Here is a 19,279-nt window from a genome sequence, read left to right as displayed (position 1 = left end):
TGTTAAGATGGTAACATTAGGAGAAACTGAATGAAGTATATTCAAGGACTCTGTATACCATTTTTGCAACTTATCTGTAAAGCTAAATTTATTCCAAAATTAAAAGTTGTGGGGTTTTTTGTTGTTGTTGTTGTTGTTGTTGTTTTTTAATGAAGGAAAAGAAAAGAGATGACAACGAGGGTGGTAACTTCCAGATCAGACCTTATGGTAAATTGGAGAGCAGAAAATGGCTCCACTATAGACATCTAGAAATGCGGATAAACTTTACAAACATCCACTGAAAAGTAAGCTGGGCTTCCAGGAAAAGTGTTTGGAGCGCCCAAGGGCAGGAAAGGAAAAAAAGAAACCAAAGCAGTGGGCACATGCGCAGCAGCGCTCTGGGCGCGGAGTCAGCCTCCCTAATACGGAGGCTAGGGTTTTACATCCACCTGGAGCAGGGGGGATGACGGCTGAGCCATTTGAAGCAGAACATTGACAGCGGGATCCCCTCATAGAGCAGAGAGAAGGTAAAAAGTTCCACCTTCGGGGGAAGATTACACCGGATGAGAGCAGGGAATCCTCCCGCCGTGGGAGAGATGACAAAGAGTTTGTCACCTCTTTCAGACTCGGGATGAAAAGCAAGGCTTGTCCTCTGCCCCATCCTTCCGTGAAGTCTGTACGGTTAAATTTAACCACAGTGTTCTAGCCTCGGGGCTTTTAAGCCACGGGTTTGTGACAGTTTTACATTTTAACTGTAAAATTAGAGAAAGAACCCAAACTCTACTTCTAATCAGTTTTCTTGTGCGTTTTTGTTGGAGAAACTACAGATGGGCTGAGGAGTGTGGACATTTGCTGTGATGTTTTGTGTTGTGGCTCCGTGAGGTTATTTTACATTTTGGAATTCGGTTTTCCATCTAGGGCAGGAATTCTGTTGACATTTTGTTATTGGTTTGGGGTTTTTATAATGTTTGTTTACTTATTTGACTGCCCCAGCTCTTAGTTGCAGCATGCAAGGTCTTTGCTCTTGCTTGCGTAATGCAGGATATTTAGTTGCGGCATGTGGGGATTGAACCCAGTCTCCCTGTATTGGGAGTGTGGAGTCTTAGCCCCTTAGGGGGACCACCAGTAAGTCCCCCTACTGACATTTCGTGTGAGAAAATGCTTTGTTGTGGGGGCTGTCCTGGGCATTGTAGAATGTTTAGCAGCATTTCTGGCCTCTACCCATTGGATGCCAATAGGCCCACCACCAAGAATGTCTCTAGGCATTGCTTCCTGTCCCCTGGGAATCGAAATCACCCCTGGTTGAGAACCACTGCTCCAGAAGATCAAATAAGGGTCGGGGGTTGGGGGCTGGGATGTGCCACTTTCAGATTTAGACCTGGGACAGTCCTGGGCAAACTGGGATGGTTATATCCTTTACTTCCATCTCTAGTATGAATACTTAGGATGTAAAGTAATTGTAGGATGGGTGAGAGTGGGGAAAGTCGTTTAGCATCAGCAAATATCGTCTTGGGCCAGTTGTTCCAGCCAACTCCTGCACAGACATGGCCAAGTGCTCACCAATGTGTGTCCTTGGTTATAAGTGATGGGTGAATAGCAGAAGGAAATGACCTGCTGCTTCTCATTCATGTAAAGGGGGAAATGCTCCAAAAGGAGACCCTTGGGAGTGATTCAGCTGCCTCTTTCTGTGAGGAAGCCACTGGCAAAGTCCCCACAGGGAGCTCAGCAACACCCAGCCTCACAAGCGGTCCTTCAGCCCTCTCAGCATCGAGGCAATGTCCTCCTAGACCAGTGCTCTTGACTGAGAGAGGAGACTGAGGTCCAGAGAGGAGCAGGGAAGGGCCAGGGGTACTGAGCCCACTAAGTCCATAATGCCCTTTGCATATAAGGGAGGGTTAAGAGAGCTAAAAAGCCTCTTGATGAAAGTGAAAGAGGAGAGCAAAAAAGTTGGCTTAAAGCTCAACATTCAGAAAATGAAGATCATGGCATCCGGTCCCATCACTTCATGGGAAATGGATGGGGAAGCAGTGGAAACAGTGTCAGACTTTATTTTTGGGGGCTCCAAAATCACTGCAGATGGTGACTGCAGCCATGAAATTAAAAGACGCTTACTCCTTGGAAGAAAAGTTATGACCAACCTAGATAGCATATTCAAAAGCAGAGACATTACTTTGCCGACTAAGGTCCGTCTAGTCAAGGCTATGGTTTTTCCAGTAGTCATGTATGGATGTGAGAGTTGGACTGTGAAGAAGGCTGAGCACCGAAGAATTGATGCTTTTGAACTGTGGTGTTGGAGAAGACTCTTGAGAGTCCCTTGGACTGCAAGGACATCCAACCAGTCCATTCTGAAGGAGATCAGCCCTGGGATTTCTTTGGAAGGAATGACGCTAAAGCTGAAACTCCAGTACTTTGGCCACCTCATGAGAAGAGTTGACTCATTGGAAAAGACTCTGATGCTGGGAGGGATTTGGGGCAGGAGGAGAAGGGGACGACAGAGGATGAGATGGCTGGATGGCATCACGGACTCGATGGACGTGAATCTGAGTGAACTCTGGGAGTTGGTGATGGACAGGGAGGCCTGGCGTGCTGCGATTCATGGGGTCGCAAAGAGTCGGACACGACTGAGCGACTGAACTGAACTGAACTGAAGAGAGCAGATTTTGGATCAGCTGACCCCAGTTTGGATACTAGCACTCTGAAAGACGATTGGCCAGGACTGGCAGGGAGGGGTGGGACAAGCCAGGCTTGACCAGTACAGCAGCCTGGGATGAGGGGAGGGCTTCTTCTGGTCAAACAGAAAAGCCCAGTGGCTTTCATCGGGAACAGATAGCCCCCAGCTGGAAGCTGCCTGCCTACATGTGTGTGTGTGAGTTGCTCAGTCATGTCCACTTCTTTGCGACCCCATGGATTATAGCCCACCAGGCTCCTCCATCCATGGGATTTTCCAGGCAAGAATACTGGAGTGGGTTGCCATTTCCTTCTCCAGGGGATCTTCCTGACCCAGGGATTGAACCTGGGTCTCCCGAATTGCGGGCATACTCTTTACTGTCTGAGCCACCAGGGAAACTCAGCTCTGTTGATTAAAGCAACTGTCCCTTTCCTTCCCTGAAAATTCATGAAGTTGTATGTGTACATTCACTGCACTTGTACTCATCTGCTTCAGTCCTGTCCGACTCTCTGTGACCCCACGGATTGTAGCCCACCAGGCTCCTCTGTCCCTGGGATTTCCCAGGCAAGACTACGGGATTGGCTTGCCATTTACTTCTCAGGGGGGATCTTCCCCACCCAGGGATCCAACCTGCATCTCCAACATTGGCAGGCGGGTTCTTTACCACTGAGCCACCAGGGAAGCCCCAGCAAGTCTTTGGCACATCATAAATGCTCAGTAAACGGGGTCCACTACTTCCTTATTCATGAGCCCAGCCAGCTAACAGAGTAGTTTTGAAGGCAAAGATCCACACCCCAGGTACCACAAGAGGTGCCAGCCTGACCGCTGAGAAGGAAAGGAAGGTGCCAGCATTATATGGCATTGAGATGCAGAGCTGGGGCTGGGACCCAGGCTTCTGGGCTCCAGTCTAACAATTTCACCACTGCCTGGTACCTGCTCTTACAGATGAGCCACACATCCAAGTTCCAGGCAGATTCTCAGCACGCCTGTCTCCCTGGCTTGGTCTTCTTTAATTGTGGTTTTCCAAACCACACTAAGAGGCCCCCAGAGGGGCTGAGACTTTGGAGAACTTTACTGTCCCCTTTCAGAATTAAGAACACATCCTGAACCCCAGTAGTCATGGGCTAAAGATATAAATAGTCTTGGCTGTCCTTTATCATTAAACATGTAGGGAAATATCCGCTTTTGCCAGAGAGTCCAGAATTGCAGATTGAAATAAGATATCATTTTTTTGCCTATAAAATTTGCAAAGATTGCCATTAAAGTGGTAACAGTGCTGGTAAGGTCACGATGAGATGGGCATTCTCAGACATCACCGTGGGAGTAGAAATTGCTTTCAGGAGGCAATTTAGCAAATTATATCAGAGCCTTAAAAATCTCTCCCCAGAAAATCAGAAATGCTGCAAATCTTTGTAGACAAGGCTGTTCATCTCAGCACTTTTTCTAATTGTTTCTTTTAAAAAGAGGAAACAATCTAATTAGGCCAAAATAGGGAATGATTAAATAAACTTGGGGGGGGGGGTGGACACTCAGGGGAGTATTCAAGAGCTGTTTGAAACAATCTTTACAAAAATTTATAATGATATGAGGGGAAATGCTTATACTCTAATTTTTAGAAATCAGAATACCGATAGGGGTTTATGGACAATATAATCACAATTGCATTTTGAAAAATCACTGCCTTCAACATGACAAGAAGAAAAACACTCCAAGGCAGTAACGTTTTCCAAGGATTCTATAATGAATACATATTACCTTTACTATTTTGTAAATTTTAGGCATGTGTTAATCATACTGGGATCACTTTTTACTTTTATACTTTAAAAGATGTCATAAGCCATAGCATCAGTGTTCACATGGCCAGCCTTCTTCCCAGTCTGTTTTCTCTCTGTCCCCAGCCATGCCAGAGCTGCCCCAGGCTTCCCTGTGCCCACTGTTCTGGATGGAGTTCAAAGGCCACTGCTACAGATTTTTCCCTCTCAATAAGACCTGGGCTGAGGCTGACTTCTACTGCTCAGAGTTCTCCATTGGCAGGAAGTCTGCCAAACTGGCCTCCATCCACAGGTGAGTGGACTCCTCTGTCCTTTGTAGCCCCGTCAAGCACCCCCTTGGAAAGGGATGTAGAGAATGGTGTCTTCCATTGGTATTTCTCTTTGGTAATTTCAGCTGTTATTGTCATTGAAACTGGCCTTGGCAGTAGAGGACAAAGCATTTAGCAAGGGTTGCAAACAGCAGGCTGGAAGGTCCGTTTTTATAAGTGCCAAACTTATGCCATGCCTTTTCCAGTATCACAGGGGGGTTGAACCAATGAAACAATCCATATAATATACATGTAAATAGCATAACATAAAGCGTAATAACTGACATTTATTTCCTAAGAGTTGGGCTTTCCAGGTGGCACTAGTGGTAAAGCATCTGCCTGCCAAAGCAGGAGACACAAGAGACGCAGGTTCGATCCCTGGGCTGAGAAGATCCCCTGGCACCAGACTCCAGCATTCTTGCCTGGAGAATCCCATGGACAGAGGAGCCTGGCAGGCTACAGGCCATGGGGTTGCAGAGAGTCAGACGCAACTGAAGTGACTTAGCAGGCATGCTAAGCATCAAGTTCCTGCAAACCATATTAGGCCAGTACCCTCATGTCCCAGGTAGGAACCTAAGGCTCCAAGGAGGCATCTTGCTATGGTGGAGCCAAGATTTGAACCTGAGCAGCTGGGTTCCATAGCCCACCCACCAAGCCTCCTTCAACATTCCTCCATGCCTCCCAAGCCCCAGCCACACTGACCATCGACATTCTCCAGTGTGGTCTAGTCCATTTACTCCTGCATATCTGCACATTCTATTCCCCCCACTGGGAACTCCCGTCCCTGTCTTCTCCAGGTAGACTCTTCCTTAACCTTCCAGACTCAGCTCTGCCATCTCTGCACTGAAGTCACCCCAGACTTGGTAGCAACTGACTGCACACATCCACCTCCCCCAGAGCACTTTCTTCATCACTTTAGTGACTTCTTTTCACATATGACTTCCTTGCTGATTTGTGGGTTCTTTGAAGCCAGATGTGATGCGTTCCATTGCCACTAAGCTACAAATTTACAGTCTTGCCTGATTTTCCAAGAATCTCCGAGCCTTGAAGTTAGAACCCTGGTTGGTTGTTTATGCTTCAGAGTTGCCAAGTTTGGTTACAAACGGGGAAGGGGTCCTCAATCTTAGTTAAAAAAAAAAAAAAACTCTTGAATCCTCACATTGATTCATCTACCAGTGTATCCACTGTATCCTTGGTGCTGCTGAAGAATATAGTGAGGCAATCAACATCTGACCAGGAAAACAGGAACCGCTACAAATGTTTAACATGGAGTCTCATACATTCGCAAGTGATGGACTCTTGAGTATTTAAAGACACAGTAGTTTTTCTAGAGATTCACACCAGCAGGAAGCCAGCTCTACCCCTAACTGGAGGGCAGTTCAGTCCTATGGGAGCTGGAGCCGCAGAAACCAGGCAGCCCCTGCCAGCACCTCCCCAGGCAGAGAGAGAACGAATCACCCTGGCTTCTCTCTCCCTCCCAGCCTCCATCAGTGCCTCCCCTTGCATGGAGGGCAGCTGACGTGGAAGCCTGAGCAAGGCAGTCTTCAGAGTCAAATCCCCTGTGATACAGAGCTCAGTGCAGCATATGACTGGCACATATAAAGATGGATAAAATAATTCCCCCAAATTCCCGGCCTATAGAGGAAAATTAAATATATGTAATAAAGAGGAAATTTAAAGGTGATTCCCCATGATTTCCCTTTGGTGGTCCACAGGAAGGACAGCCCAGCCTGCCCCATGGAGCCCTTCGTTTAATAGGTACGAGGAAGGATTCCAGGTAGATTTGGGGGTTTTCCAACAGCTCCTGATTCAAATTCTGTTCTTTTCTGCCTCAACTTGCCTCCTTTCTCTCTTCTGAATTCCTGACATCCCTCTTTTTTTTTTCTCTTATATAAATGTTCCTCAAATGTTATGCTAGCATCTCCTATCTTATACAGGTAGTTTTCCACTCTGGCATATGATACTTTGCTGAAAACATGTAGAAAAGTTGAATTTGCACAACACATTCATCTGTTATAAACCAAGTTCAGTTCCCATAAAGCTAGACAATATTATAAAATCTCTAATTACATCTTGTCTCTGAGACACAATCCAATTCTCTAATTCTGGCATTTTTTTCATGCTTTGTAATTTTGTTCTTTTCCTTCATAATTAAACACACAATCAACTTATGTTCATGGAGCATCTAATTAAAGTTTAAGTTTCTCATCCTTTCAGCTTACCTAATAATTTCCATCTTTGCTTCAAGTGACAATTGAATTGAATTAAGTTCATTTGATTTTCGCTCCTTATTACTTACAGTAGCACCTCGGGCCTTTCTATCTCCCAGTTATTTTGACCACATATGGGGAAAACACAATAAAATATTGAAATAGTTTTCCAAGCAGGTGCCATTGAACAAAAGTGGCTCTCAGTTCAGTCGCTCAGTCGTGTTCGACTCTTTGCGACCCCATGAACCACGGCATGCCAGGCCTCCTGTCCATCACCAACTCCTGGAGTTTACCCAAACTCATGTCCATTGAGTCAGTGATGCCATCCAACCATCTCACCCTCTGTGGTCCCCTTCTCCTCCTGCCTTCAATCTTTCCCAACATCAGGGTCTTTTCAAATGAGTCAGCACTTTGCATCAGGTGACCAAAATATTGGAGTTTCAACTTCAGCATCAGTCCTTCCAGTGAACACCCAGGACTGATTTCCTTTAGGATGGACTGGTTGGATCTCCTTGCAGTCCAAGGGACTCTCAAGAGTCTTCTCCAACACCACAGTTCAAAAGCATCAATTCTTGGGCGCCCAGCTTTCCTTATAGTCCAACCTTCACATCCATACATGACTACTGGAAAAACCATAGCCTTGACTAGACAGACCTTTGTTGACAAAGTAATGTCTCTGCTTTTGAATATGCTATCTAGGTTGGTCATAATTTTGCTTTCAAGGAGTAAGCGTCTTTTAATTTGATGGCTGCAATCACCATCTGCGGTGATTTTGGAGCCCCCCAAAATAAAGTCAGCCACTGTTTCCACTGTTTCCCCATCTATTTGCCATGAAGTGATGGGACTGGATGCTGTGATCTTCGTTTTCTGAATGTTGAGCTCTAAGCCAACTTTTTCACTCTCCTCTTTCACTTTCATCAAGAGGCTCTTTAGTTCTTCTTCACCTTCTGCCATAAGGGTGGTGTCATCTGCATATCTGAGGGTATTGACATTTCTCCTGGCAATCTTGACTCCAGCTTGTGCTTCCTCCAGCCCAGCGTTGGATCCATCCATCCAGCCCAGGTGGATCTAGTGCCATTTTAATGGCAGGGCAGCCACTCCCCTAGATGACCACTTACCACGCATGTTCAGCAGTTAATCCAGGACACTATGAATTGTGCATGAGAGGGGCACATGGGAATGCCAGTGCTTCGCTGGATAGGACCAACAGCAAGCACACATTGGACTGAAGAATACTTTGTCCTCCCCTCCAAATCATACCACTCTAATGTTAGACAAAACACATGGTCTTGGAACATCAACACTGAGCAGAGACTGGTGGTGGTGTGAGATAAGATGCCATATAGAAATAAGGTGTGAGATTGGTCCATGTGGTCCTTGCAGCCCACTTGTAGAGAAGAGACCTTGAGAAATGGCTTCCCAGGTGGCACTAGTGGTAAAGAACCTGCCTGCCAATGCAGGAGACATAAGAGGCACAGGTTCGATCCCTGCTTTGGGAAGATCCCCTGGAGGAAGTCATGGCAACCCACTCCAGTATTCTTGCCTGGAGAATCCTATGGACTGAAGAGCCTGGCAGGCTATAGTCCACAATGTCACAAAGAGTCAGACAGGACTGAAGTGACTTAGCAGGCACACACAACCTTGAGAAGCAGAAAACTAAGCCAACCAGCCCACCCTGGGGAGCATGGAAACTTTCTGCTACAGGTGTTCAAGGATTATATAGAGGGTGCTCACAGAATGTTTCCTGGAAGAACTAGTCCTGAATCAGGATCTTGAAGGTTTGGGAAGCTTAGGGGATGGGAACAGCAGATGTTATAAAGGAAGAAATTAAGAGGGCTTTAGAGTTAGGCAGCCACAGGCTAGTCCCTGCTCCACCACTTCCTACCTGGTGATCTTACCCAAGTCACATAAATTCTCTGAGTCAGAATCCTTAGCTGGGAAACATCAATAGTTACACTGAGCTTTTAAGACTGAGGATTTTAGAGGAGATAATGGATCTGAAGTTCTTACACAAGCACTCAGGTAACACAATGCTTCATAGTGAGAGTTGTTAATTATTTTTATTAATTGTAATCATGGGCTACCCTGGTGGCTCAGAAGGTAGAGCGTCTACCCACAATGCGGGAGACCTGGGTTCGATCCCTGGGTCAGGACGATCCCCTGGAGAAGGACATGGCAACCCAGTCCAGTATTCTTGCCTGGAGAATCCCATGGACAGCGGAGCCTGGCAGGCTACAGTCCATGGGGTTGCAAGAGTCAGACATGACTAAGCACACACAGCACAGCACAGCGTTATGTGTGCTTGGACTTGCTACCAACACCTTAAGCAAAATGAAATTGATGGGCAGGTGTTCTAGACAAGGTGGCAGCCTATAGCGAGTGGCCACTTAGAAGGAGCCATCAGGAGCAGATGTAATCTGTGGCAACGTAAAGGTTACCTCAGCATAATCCTGTTTTGAAAAGAGTTATGGATTAAGTGTTCTTTTAGGCAGCAGACTACTTCCAGGGTCCTCCACCAGTTTCTTTTGTTAGGTAAATTACTTTATAAACTCTTTGAAATAGGAGGTGAGAATTGCACCGATGCTTTCTGCTGTGTTTTAAATGTTTTGGTCCCCACAAGATTCATATGTTGAAATTCTAATGCCCCATGTGATGGTGTTAGGAAGTGGGGCCTTTGGGAGATGCTTAAGCTCTGAGGGTGATGCCCTCATGAATAGGATTAGTGCCTTTATAAAAGAAGCTCCACAGAGCTCCCCTGCTGCCATGAGGGGGCACAGCAAGAAGTATGCACCCAGAGCTGCACTCACCTGGCCACGCTGGCACCCTGGTCTTGCATTTCCCAGCCTCCAGAACTGCGAGAAATAAATTCCTATAGTTCATAAACCACCCAGACTGTGGTATTTTGTTGTAGCACCCTGAATGGCCTAAGACACCTGTTGAAGAGGGTGGATAGTTAATTGCAGGATTTGGTTTTGCTGAGTCAACTATGCAAGTTCAAGCCTCTAGCTGAATTTTCCAGCAAACCCAAAGATTTTGAAGACGTTCTGTGAGAAAAAAAATTAGGAGAGAGGAGGCTATGTAAGAGGCACTGTAGCGGCAGGGGGTGCTTTTGAGAAAGAGCATAAACATCCAGTGGAGATTTTTGTTATTTGGTATGTGCAATACAATGTCAATGCCTTCTTTTTGTCTCTTCAATATAATCCACCTTATTTGCTAGTGTTTTTGAGATAGACTTAAATTTATAGGATGAATAACAGTGCTGAGTCCTGCTTTGTACTGGCATGGAAAAAATGCAGAAATGCCCCTGATAGGACAGCCCATGTGGGTGCCCTAGTTACAAAAGAAAAAAGAGAAAGCCGGATTGCATCACATCCTCTGTTTACTTTGATCCAGGAGGGTTAACTGGAGAAGGCAATGGCACCCCACTCCAGTACTCTTGCCTGGAAAATCCCATGGACGGAGGAGCCTGGTAGGCTGCAATCCATGGGGTCACAAGGAGTCGGACATAACTGAACGACTTCACTTTCACTTTTCACTTTCATGAGCTGGAGAAGAAAATGGCAACCCACTCCAGTGTTCTTGCCTGTAGAATCCCAGGGATGGGGGAGCCTGGTGGGCTGCCGTCTCTGGGGTTGCACAGAGTCGGACACGACTGAAGCGACTTAGCAGCAGCAGCAGCAAGAGGGTTAACAAATGCTGCTGTTGATTTGCAACTCAATCCTGCACCAAAAGACAATGAGTAACATGTACCTGGGTTTCTTACCTTTGCAGCTGGGAGGAGAATGTCTTTGTGTATGACCTTGTGAACAGCTGTGTTCCTGGGATCCCAGCTGACATCTGGACGGGGCTTCACGATCACAGGCAGGTGAGGAAGTGCTGGCCATCAGGCCCTATTGGAAGCTCCAGCCAAGATTCCACTTTGATTTAACCAGCTTTTCACGTGGAACCTATATGAAATGTGCCAGGTCCCTGCCACATGCCCTGCATACAGAGAAATCAGACACCAAGTCACCCCAGTTAGAATACGATAAACGTTGTGAAAGAGAGGAGGATGGAAACATATCAGATGGGCAGCGATGGGCTCTGTTTAGGTTTGGATTCTCAAAAAAACAGACACAAAAACTTGATTAGATGGGTAAGAGGCTTTTGAGGGAAAATGTCTTCAAAGGAGAAAAAGAAGACAGGTATGTGGCAGGAGGGAAGACCTTCAGCCCATGATGAGCCTTGAGAAAGGAGATGGGGGAGGGTGGGATGGGGAGAGCCTCAGATTGCAGAACATTCTGGAAAGTCTTGGCTAAGCCAATGGGATGTCCCCTGGCAGAGGATGCCCGTTCCAGGACTCCCACTTGGGCAGGAGTGGGCCAGCACTAATACTTGTGATCAGGAAGGAAGCGTGTTCTCCCTGTGAATGCAGTGCTGGGTCCAAGGAGCTGTCACTCAGCCATGCTCCCCCAACAGGTCCTCCTGAAGGAGCTCTGAGCAGGGCACGTCTACAGCTGCTGCAGCCTCCCTGAGTAAGAAACATTTAAGCTAATGTCCAGTGGACAAATAGGAGTCAGTCAGAGGAAGAGCATTCCAGGCAGCACAGCATGGGCAAAGGTCTTGAGGTGGGAGAGTCACAGCACACTCAAGGACACTGAAGACCAGTGTGTCTGGGAGGCAATGGGGCAGGAGTAGGTGGAATGATGGGAGAACAAGGCCAAAGAGGGCTGGCTTGGGCCAGATCGCATACCTGGCAATATCACAGCAGACTCCACCTGGAGATTTTGTCTGCTGACTTACCCCGGGCAAGCTGCATCCTGAGCCTCTCTCCTATATGTACACGTCCAACCCTGCCTCAGAGCTCCGCAGGGAATAGGATTCCATTTCCAGCACCTGTTTTACCATTTAGTTTATGGTAGCTGACTCTGAGGCCTTCCCAGGTGGCGCTAGTGGTAAAGAACCCACCTGCCAGTGCAGGAGAGGTAAGGGACACGGGCTCAATCCCTGGATTGGGAAGATCCCCTGGAGGAGGGCATGGCCACTCACTCCAGTATTATTGCCTGGAGAATCCCATGGACAGAGGAGCCTGGCGAGTTACAGTCCATAGCGTCACAAAGAGTCAGACATGACTGATGCAGCTTAGGACACACACACAGGTGACTTTGAGACAATTTTTTTTTGTTTTACATCTCTGGGCTTCAGTTTTCTCAGCTATGAAATGGAGTGATAATAACAGTGCCTGGTTGTACAAAGTAAATGGACCAATATATGTAAAGGATTTAGCCTGTGCTTCGCACAAGCTCTCTTGACACAAGAGCTCATTTAGGGTGGTTGAACTCGCTATCAGTGAAGCAGAAGTAACAATAGTGGCCAGGCTCTGTAAGGAGAGTTTAACAATCAGTAGAATTCACCGGGCAAGAACTTGTATAGAAGTTGTAACTTAAAAAAAGAACCAAAATGTCCCATTATAATAGTAATTTTAAAATTGGCTTATGAATACACTTAGAGTTAAGGAACTTGTATTACAAGACTTGAATAAGAATAACAAATGTTACAGTAAAAGGACTTGCTTTTATATTTTTCTTTTCAGTCCTAGGCACCACATGCAAGGCACTAGTTAAGTCTTTTAGTGCTTTTAACCTCATTCAGTTCTCACAATAATTCTCTGAGGGAGATATTCAGTCCATTTTACAAGTGTGGAAACTGAGGCTCAGAGAAGTTAAGTAAGTTGTCTAGATTGTGGAGCTAGGAAGTGAGATGAGCTGGAATCCCAGGCTCTAGTCTCTCTCCCAGAAGGTGCATGCAATTTCCATTATACAACGTGGCTTCCATAATCATTGATGTTTTGGTAGAGACCCTTCTAAAAACTTGAATAAATGGAGAAATGACTTTTGTTCCAGGGCATTGCAAAGAAGTCATTCTTTCCACAGTTAATTGGCACATTTATTGCAACACCAATCAGATTCCCAACAGTACTTTTCTTGTAATTGGTCAGAGTGGTTCCACAGCAGGCAAGAAAAATACACACTATTTGGACAGATAGGAAAAAGATGAAGGATGATTTCCACTCACTGGTAGAAAAAAAATTTTTTAATGTAATAGTTAGGGTCTTGAGTACTGGAGTCAGACAGACCTGGGCTTAAATCCTGGCACTAATGCTTTATTAACTATGTGAATTTGGGTAGACTAATCTAAGTTCCAGTTTTTTCATCTATAAAATGGAGATGACAATTTCTGCTTTGCAGGATGGTGAGGACAAAATGCCCACCTGGCATGATATATAATAAGCCCTCAACAAACAACAGCTAGTAATATTACCAGCCAGAGCTGGAACCATACTCAGGCTTGGCTGCTCATTGCTCAAAAGACAGTGTTTGAGAGACAGGGCTGGTGGGATAAGAAAGATGCTGTATTTTGAAAACCTAGGGAGATGGCGGATGGGTCCCCCAAACTGTCTCCCAGTTGCTAGTTAGGAGGCAAAGGTTTTAAAGGGGGGTTTCTGGAGTGCACAGGCAGGGGGCTGCATGCAGAACAGCACAGTCAGCTCCCACAGTCATCATGAAACTTGTCACACAGTGGTCAGACCAGCATCATCTTGATTCTTCAACTGCAGGATCAGTTTGTCCTTATTTCCTTGAAGCCAGTTCTGGGTACTGTGCTAGCCATGGATCCAGTACTGCACAAGATGGAGAAGCTTGTCAGAGTTGCGGTCTGGTCCTCATGCAGTCAGCTTTTCCCCTCTTGTGCCAATTACAGTAGTTGCAAAACAACTCAGGTGTGTGCATTGGACACTGTCATCTATATCTTCAGGGAGGAACTAAAGATTCTGTGATTCCAGTGTCCTAATCATTAACTGCTTGAACCTGCTCTTCTGTGACTCACGAGAGGCCTGGGAGACTACAGCTTTTCTACAAGCAAGAGGCAGGGGACATGGAGGGGCTTTTGTGCCCACAGGGTTTCACCATTACCAGTTATGGTGGTAATAATAGTGTATCAGATAAAAGTGAGGGCTTCTGCACTGTTAGATATGAAGGCATTGGATGTTACTCCAAGCTGGAGATGGCCTGAATGCCTGATCTTTCTCTCCTTGGCTTGCTTCCTTGCCCCTGGATGCGACCCCCCAGGAAGGGAAGTTTGAATGGACAGACGGCTCACCCTATGACTACAGCTACTGGGATGGGAGCCAGCCAGACGACGGTGTCCATGCCGACCCAGAAGAGGAGGACTGCGTGCAGATATGGTACCGGCCCACCAGCGGTGGGTGCCCCTGAGATAGGGCTCTTGCAGGGGTGCTGGGAGGTACCAGGGATGGTCGAGGCACTGTGAGTTATTCAACACCTTGGAGAGTGGCGAGAGGTCCCTTCCGGGTGTTACAGACGTGGCCATTCTCTGTGGTGGATGCATTTTAAATAATAATTAATGGTGTGTTGTTGACATGCAAACTGTGATTTGGATGAAAAGACATTAGAGACAGAAGCATGAAAAGAAAGCAAGAAACTTGCATAGAGATCAAAGGATGGTGCTTTTATGGCAGCTCACCAATACACTAAATGTGGCTCGCGCTCGTGGACATTAGAACAAACGGAAGCCAGGAAGAGTGCGCAGGCGCAGTAGTGAAAAGCGGGCCCAGTCGGGCGGAAGTCCTGGCCATGTTGCATTCTAACTCTGTGTCCTTGAGGCGATAGCTTATTCTCTCTGAGATTCGCTTTCCTTGTCTATAAAATGGATTTAATCATCGGTCCTACCCACAGGGCTCTTCTGAGCACTGAAGGAAATACAGCTGATATGCCTAGTGGCAAGAGCATGGACTCTGGAGTTGAATGTCCTTGTCTGAATTCCAGCTCCACCGCTTATAAATTGGGTAGCCAACTTCTTGGTGCCTCAGATTCTTCATCCATAAAATGGGGCTGCTGCTGCTGCTGCTAAGTCGCTTCAGTCGTATCCGACTCTGAGCGACCCCATAGATGTCAGCCCACCAGGCTCCTCTGTCCCTGGGATTCTCCAGGCAAGAATACTGGAGTGGGTTGCCATTTCCTTCTCCAGTGCATGAAAGTGAAAAGTGAAAGTGAAGTCGCTCAGCCGTGTCCGACTCTTAGCGACCCCATGGACTGCAGCCTACCAGGGTCCTCCGGCCATGGGATTTTCCAGGCAGGAGTACTGGAGTGGGGTGCCATTAACTCACAGGGTTGATGGGAAGGAAAAAGAAGATAAGGGACATAAAGTGACTACAGTGGTTTGCATGTACTATCAGCAGTCATCACCATCATCATGAACATCGTCACGCTCATACCAATCTTAAGAAATAAAAATTATTAATATTTCCACTTTACAGATGAAGAAACTGAGGCTCAGAGAAGTTAAGTGATTTGTTTGAGCTTTCACAGCAAGCAACTTATGGAGCTGGGTTTCGATATCTACTCCAGATCCAAACACTGAAATGCTCCTTTTTCTTCTTTTGATTAGGGAGGGAGGCATGGAACAGCCAATTGCTATTCTGGGAGCTGTCTGGGAGCCTGGGAGTCAGACCTGGGTCAAGCCTCTGAGTGAGGCTTGTCTTGCCTCTCCACAATAGCAAGTCAACACTAGCCTTAGGAGAGAGTAAGGCTGGACAGCAGCCCCATCAAGCATCAGCAAAAAAGGGATGCCATTGTAGACACCAGGCCTATGGGAGAGGACTTTTACTTTGGTGGGATGGTGGGGATACTTTTACTGTGGTAGGTGTACCTTCACACAATCTCCCCTTCCCCCCCTCCACACCCCACAGCTCTGAGGTCATGGAATGATAACACCTGCAGCCGGAAGTTCCCTTTTGTCTGCAAGATCGCAGCTCTAACTTTTCACTGATCCATTCTCACCCTCACGGCGCGAGCCCAACTCCAGCATCAACTTGTAGCTGTACCTGATGTAAAGTCGACGCTCAATAAATGTCCAACACACAGTGGAGACAAATATCTCAGACAGAGATTTTCTACAAGCAAATCTTAAGATACAGTGTAATCAGTTGGTCACGAGTGACAGGAAACCCAACTCAGACTGGCCTGATACATGAAGGATGGTCGATTTATTGGTACAAGTAATAAAAGCCAGGGGTTGTTCTAGATTCAGAGTTGAATCTCACTGCCCTGACTTGGGGCACACGCCCATTCTTGAAGCAGTCTCTTTGGCACATGCTGGTTGGCTAGACTCTGCTTGGACGCACATGGCTGACGCAGAGGGGTCAATATTGTCTAATCCACATGAGCCCAAACAGGAAGGTGGTTCCCCAAAGAAAATGAAAATGTCACCAGACTCATACATTGCTGCTGGGAATGTGAAATGGAGAAACCATTCTGGAAAACAGTTCAGCATTTCCTTAAAAAATTAAACACAGAATTACCACATGGGCCCAGCAATGCCAGTTCTCAGCATGTACTCAACAAAATTGAAAACAGGTTTTCAAATATGAATGGCCATAGTATTACTCACAGTAATACACACACTACTCACAATAGCCCCAAAAGTGGAAACATCATTGAGGAGAGCACCCAGATGACCCCATCCCCACTGTCAAGGTCCCAACCAGCTGTAGCACAACAGCTGGTAGCTGTTGACTGTAGCATAACATGCTCCCTTGGTTGGGAGCTCAGGATCTTCCCAACCCAGGAATCAACCCGGGGTCTCCTGCATTGCAGGCTGAGCCTTTACCAGCTGAGCCGCCAGGGAAGCCCCCGCCTTTGAAGTTCTGGCACTTTGAGCCTCAGGCTTCATCTGCCTCCTGCCACAAGAGATGAGAACTTCTTTGTCTGCAGCCAGAGGGGCTGTTGACTTTCATTCCTGACCAAGTGCCTGATACTTGTCCTAGCTGTTTACTTTCTGTAGAAAATCAATCTTTTAGCAATAGCCACAATCTAGTGATGCTTATAAGTACTCTTCTGTGTCCATCGCTACCTGATACTTTGCTCCTGCTAGTGTGTCCCTTCCCCACCTACCACTCCCAGTTCACTCCATGGAAGTCTGAACAGTTGGACACTACCTCACACCAGGGACTGTCATTCTGCCCACCTCCACTGAGCCTGGGGGTAAGCCATGGGGCAAATAGTGGCCATCAGAGTGGGCCACATAGAGCTGAAATGGCCAGACCTTTAGCCCCATATTCCACTCAGTCACTGCTGTGGTGGTGCTGGTGGTGGTTCAGTCACTAAGTCGTGTCCAACTCTTTGCAATCCCATAGGCTGTAGCCTGCCAGGCTCCTCTGTCCATGAGATTTCCGAGGCAGGAATCACTGATGTGGGCTCCCTGGAAAGGATGTGACTTCGATTAAGGCAGGTCTCTGCAGCTGAGGCTGACCCTGTGGGAGCTGACAGCTGGAGGCCCCTCCACCCACTTTCTTGTAGCAGCGGAGCTGGATGATACATCTCTGTGTTACCAGATCTGGAATAAAAAAAGACATGGGTTCACAATCAAAAAATGGGCAGAAGACCTAAATAGATATTTCTCCAAAGAAGTCATATAGATGGCCAATAGGCACATGAAAAGATGCTCAATACTGCTAATTATCAGAGCAATGTAACCAAAATCACAATGGGTATCACCTCATGCTGGTCAGAATGGTCATCATTAAAAAGTCTACAAATAATAAGTGCTGGATAGAGGATGGAGACAAGGGAACCCTCCTACACTGTTGGTGGGAATGTAAGTTGGTGTAGCCAGTATGGAAAACACTATGGATGCTCCTCAAAAAAACTAAGACTAAGAGTTGCGTATGATTCAGCAATCCCACTCCTGAGCATATCCAAACAAAACTATGATTCAAAAAGATACCTGCATCCTCACGTTCGTAGTGGCGCTACTTACAATAGTCAACACAGAGATCATCTGAATGGCCATCGATGGGTGAATGGACAAAGAAGATGTGTTTTACATATATACTGCTACTTCTAAGTCGCTTCAGTTGTGTCCGACCCTCAGCGACCCCATAGACGGCAGCCCACCAGGCACCCCCATCCCTGGGATTTTCCAGGCAAGAACACTGGAGTGGGTTGCCATTTCCTTCTCCAATGCAGGAAAGTGAAAACTGAAAGTGAAGTTGCTCAGTCGTGTCCGACCCTCAGCGACCCCATGGACTGCAGCCTTCCAGGCTCCGCCATCCATAGGATTTTCCAGGCAAGAGTACTGGAGTGGGGTGCCATTGCTATATATATATATATATATATTATATATATATATAATGGAATACTACTCAGGCATAAAAGAGAATGAAATAATGTCATTTGTAGCAACATGGATGGACCTAGAGATTATTATAATAAATGAAGTAAATTAGACAGAGAAAAACATGTATCATATGATATTACTTATATGTGGGATCTAAAATGTGATATAAATAAACTTACAACACAGAAGTAGACTCAAAGACATAGAAAACAAATTTACGGCTACCAAAGAGGAAAGGTGGAAGGAAGGATAAATTAGGAGTTTGGGATTAGCAGATACAAGCTACTATACATTAAATAAATAAACAACAGGGTCCTACCATATAGTACAGGGAACTGTATTCAATATCCTATAAGAAACTATAATGGAAAAGAATATGAAAAAGAATATATATTCATATACGTATATATATATGTGTGTAACTGAATCAGTTTGCTGTACACCAGAAACTGACACAACATTGTAAATCAACTACAATTCAATAAAAACAAATTTTCAAAAAGAGATTGGTTCAAGGATTTCCCCGGTGGTCCGGTGGTCAAGACTCTGTGCTCCCAACGCAAGGGGCCCTGGTCAGGGAACTAGATCCCGCATGCCACAACTAAGGCCTGGCACACCCAAATAAGCAAATTAATTAAAATAAATCTTAAAATAACAATCAGAGTGTTTTCTAGGGAAAAAAAAAGACATTGGTTCAAATCTCACCAGTGCCACTTACTTTGTGACCTCTTGGAAGGGGCTTAACCTCTCTGTTTCCGTTTTCTGCTTTGTGATATGGAGATGCAGACCCTTCCAGCTTCGACTAATTCATCAGGCAGCTTTGGGAAATGAAGAGTTCTCCATAGGGGACTTTTCCAGCAAACTAAAACTCATTCTTAAAACAACTGTACCTACTTATTCCACTTTGGGTAGAAATCTTTCTAAACCATGTTATACATTTTCCTGCTTCCTTTAAGCAGAAGATACTCAAGAAGATTAGTCTTTTCTTGATGACTCTGGGTCATGTGGGCTGCATCAACTTCAGATATTTTTGTCTCCTTTCATCCTATCTGGGTGTCACTGTGCTAGTCTCTGACAGCCCACAGAGTCCCTCATCTTTTCTAGGTTGTTGCCACTGAGATGCTGTGGGCTGGGAAGCCAGGCAACCAAGCCTGAGAATAATTTGAA

The 19,279-nt window shown here is 46.1% G+C and overlaps 1 protein-coding gene across 1 annotated transcript; it reads left to right on the top strand.

Moving 5' to 3' along the window:
- The first annotated feature begins 398 nt into the window (after window positions 1-398).
- Window positions 399-15,848, top strand: CLEC19A (C-type lectin domain containing 19A). The gene is made up of 5 exons (XM_040257029.1): window positions 399-506; window positions 4,546-4,711; window positions 10,709-10,802; window positions 14,044-14,176; window positions 15,684-15,848. Exons 2-5 carry the CDS (start codon window positions 4,548-4,550, stop codon window positions 15,761-15,763), a joined length of 471 nt encoding a protein of 156 aa, XP_040112963.1. The 5' UTR covers window positions 399-506; window positions 4,546-4,547; the 3' UTR covers window positions 15,764-15,848.
- The last annotated feature ends 3,431 nt before the right edge of the window (window positions 15,849-19,279 follow it).

This window comes from Oryx dammah, unplaced genomic scaffold (genome assembly GCF_014754425.2).
Source record: "Oryx dammah isolate SB20612 unplaced genomic scaffold, SCBI_Odam_1.1 HiC_scaffold_2, whole genome shotgun sequence".
In the NCBI taxonomy this organism is placed as follows: Eukaryota; Metazoa; Chordata; class Mammalia; order Artiodactyla; family Bovidae; genus Oryx; species Oryx dammah.
This window is presented reverse-complemented; position numbering and strand designations above follow the sequence as displayed.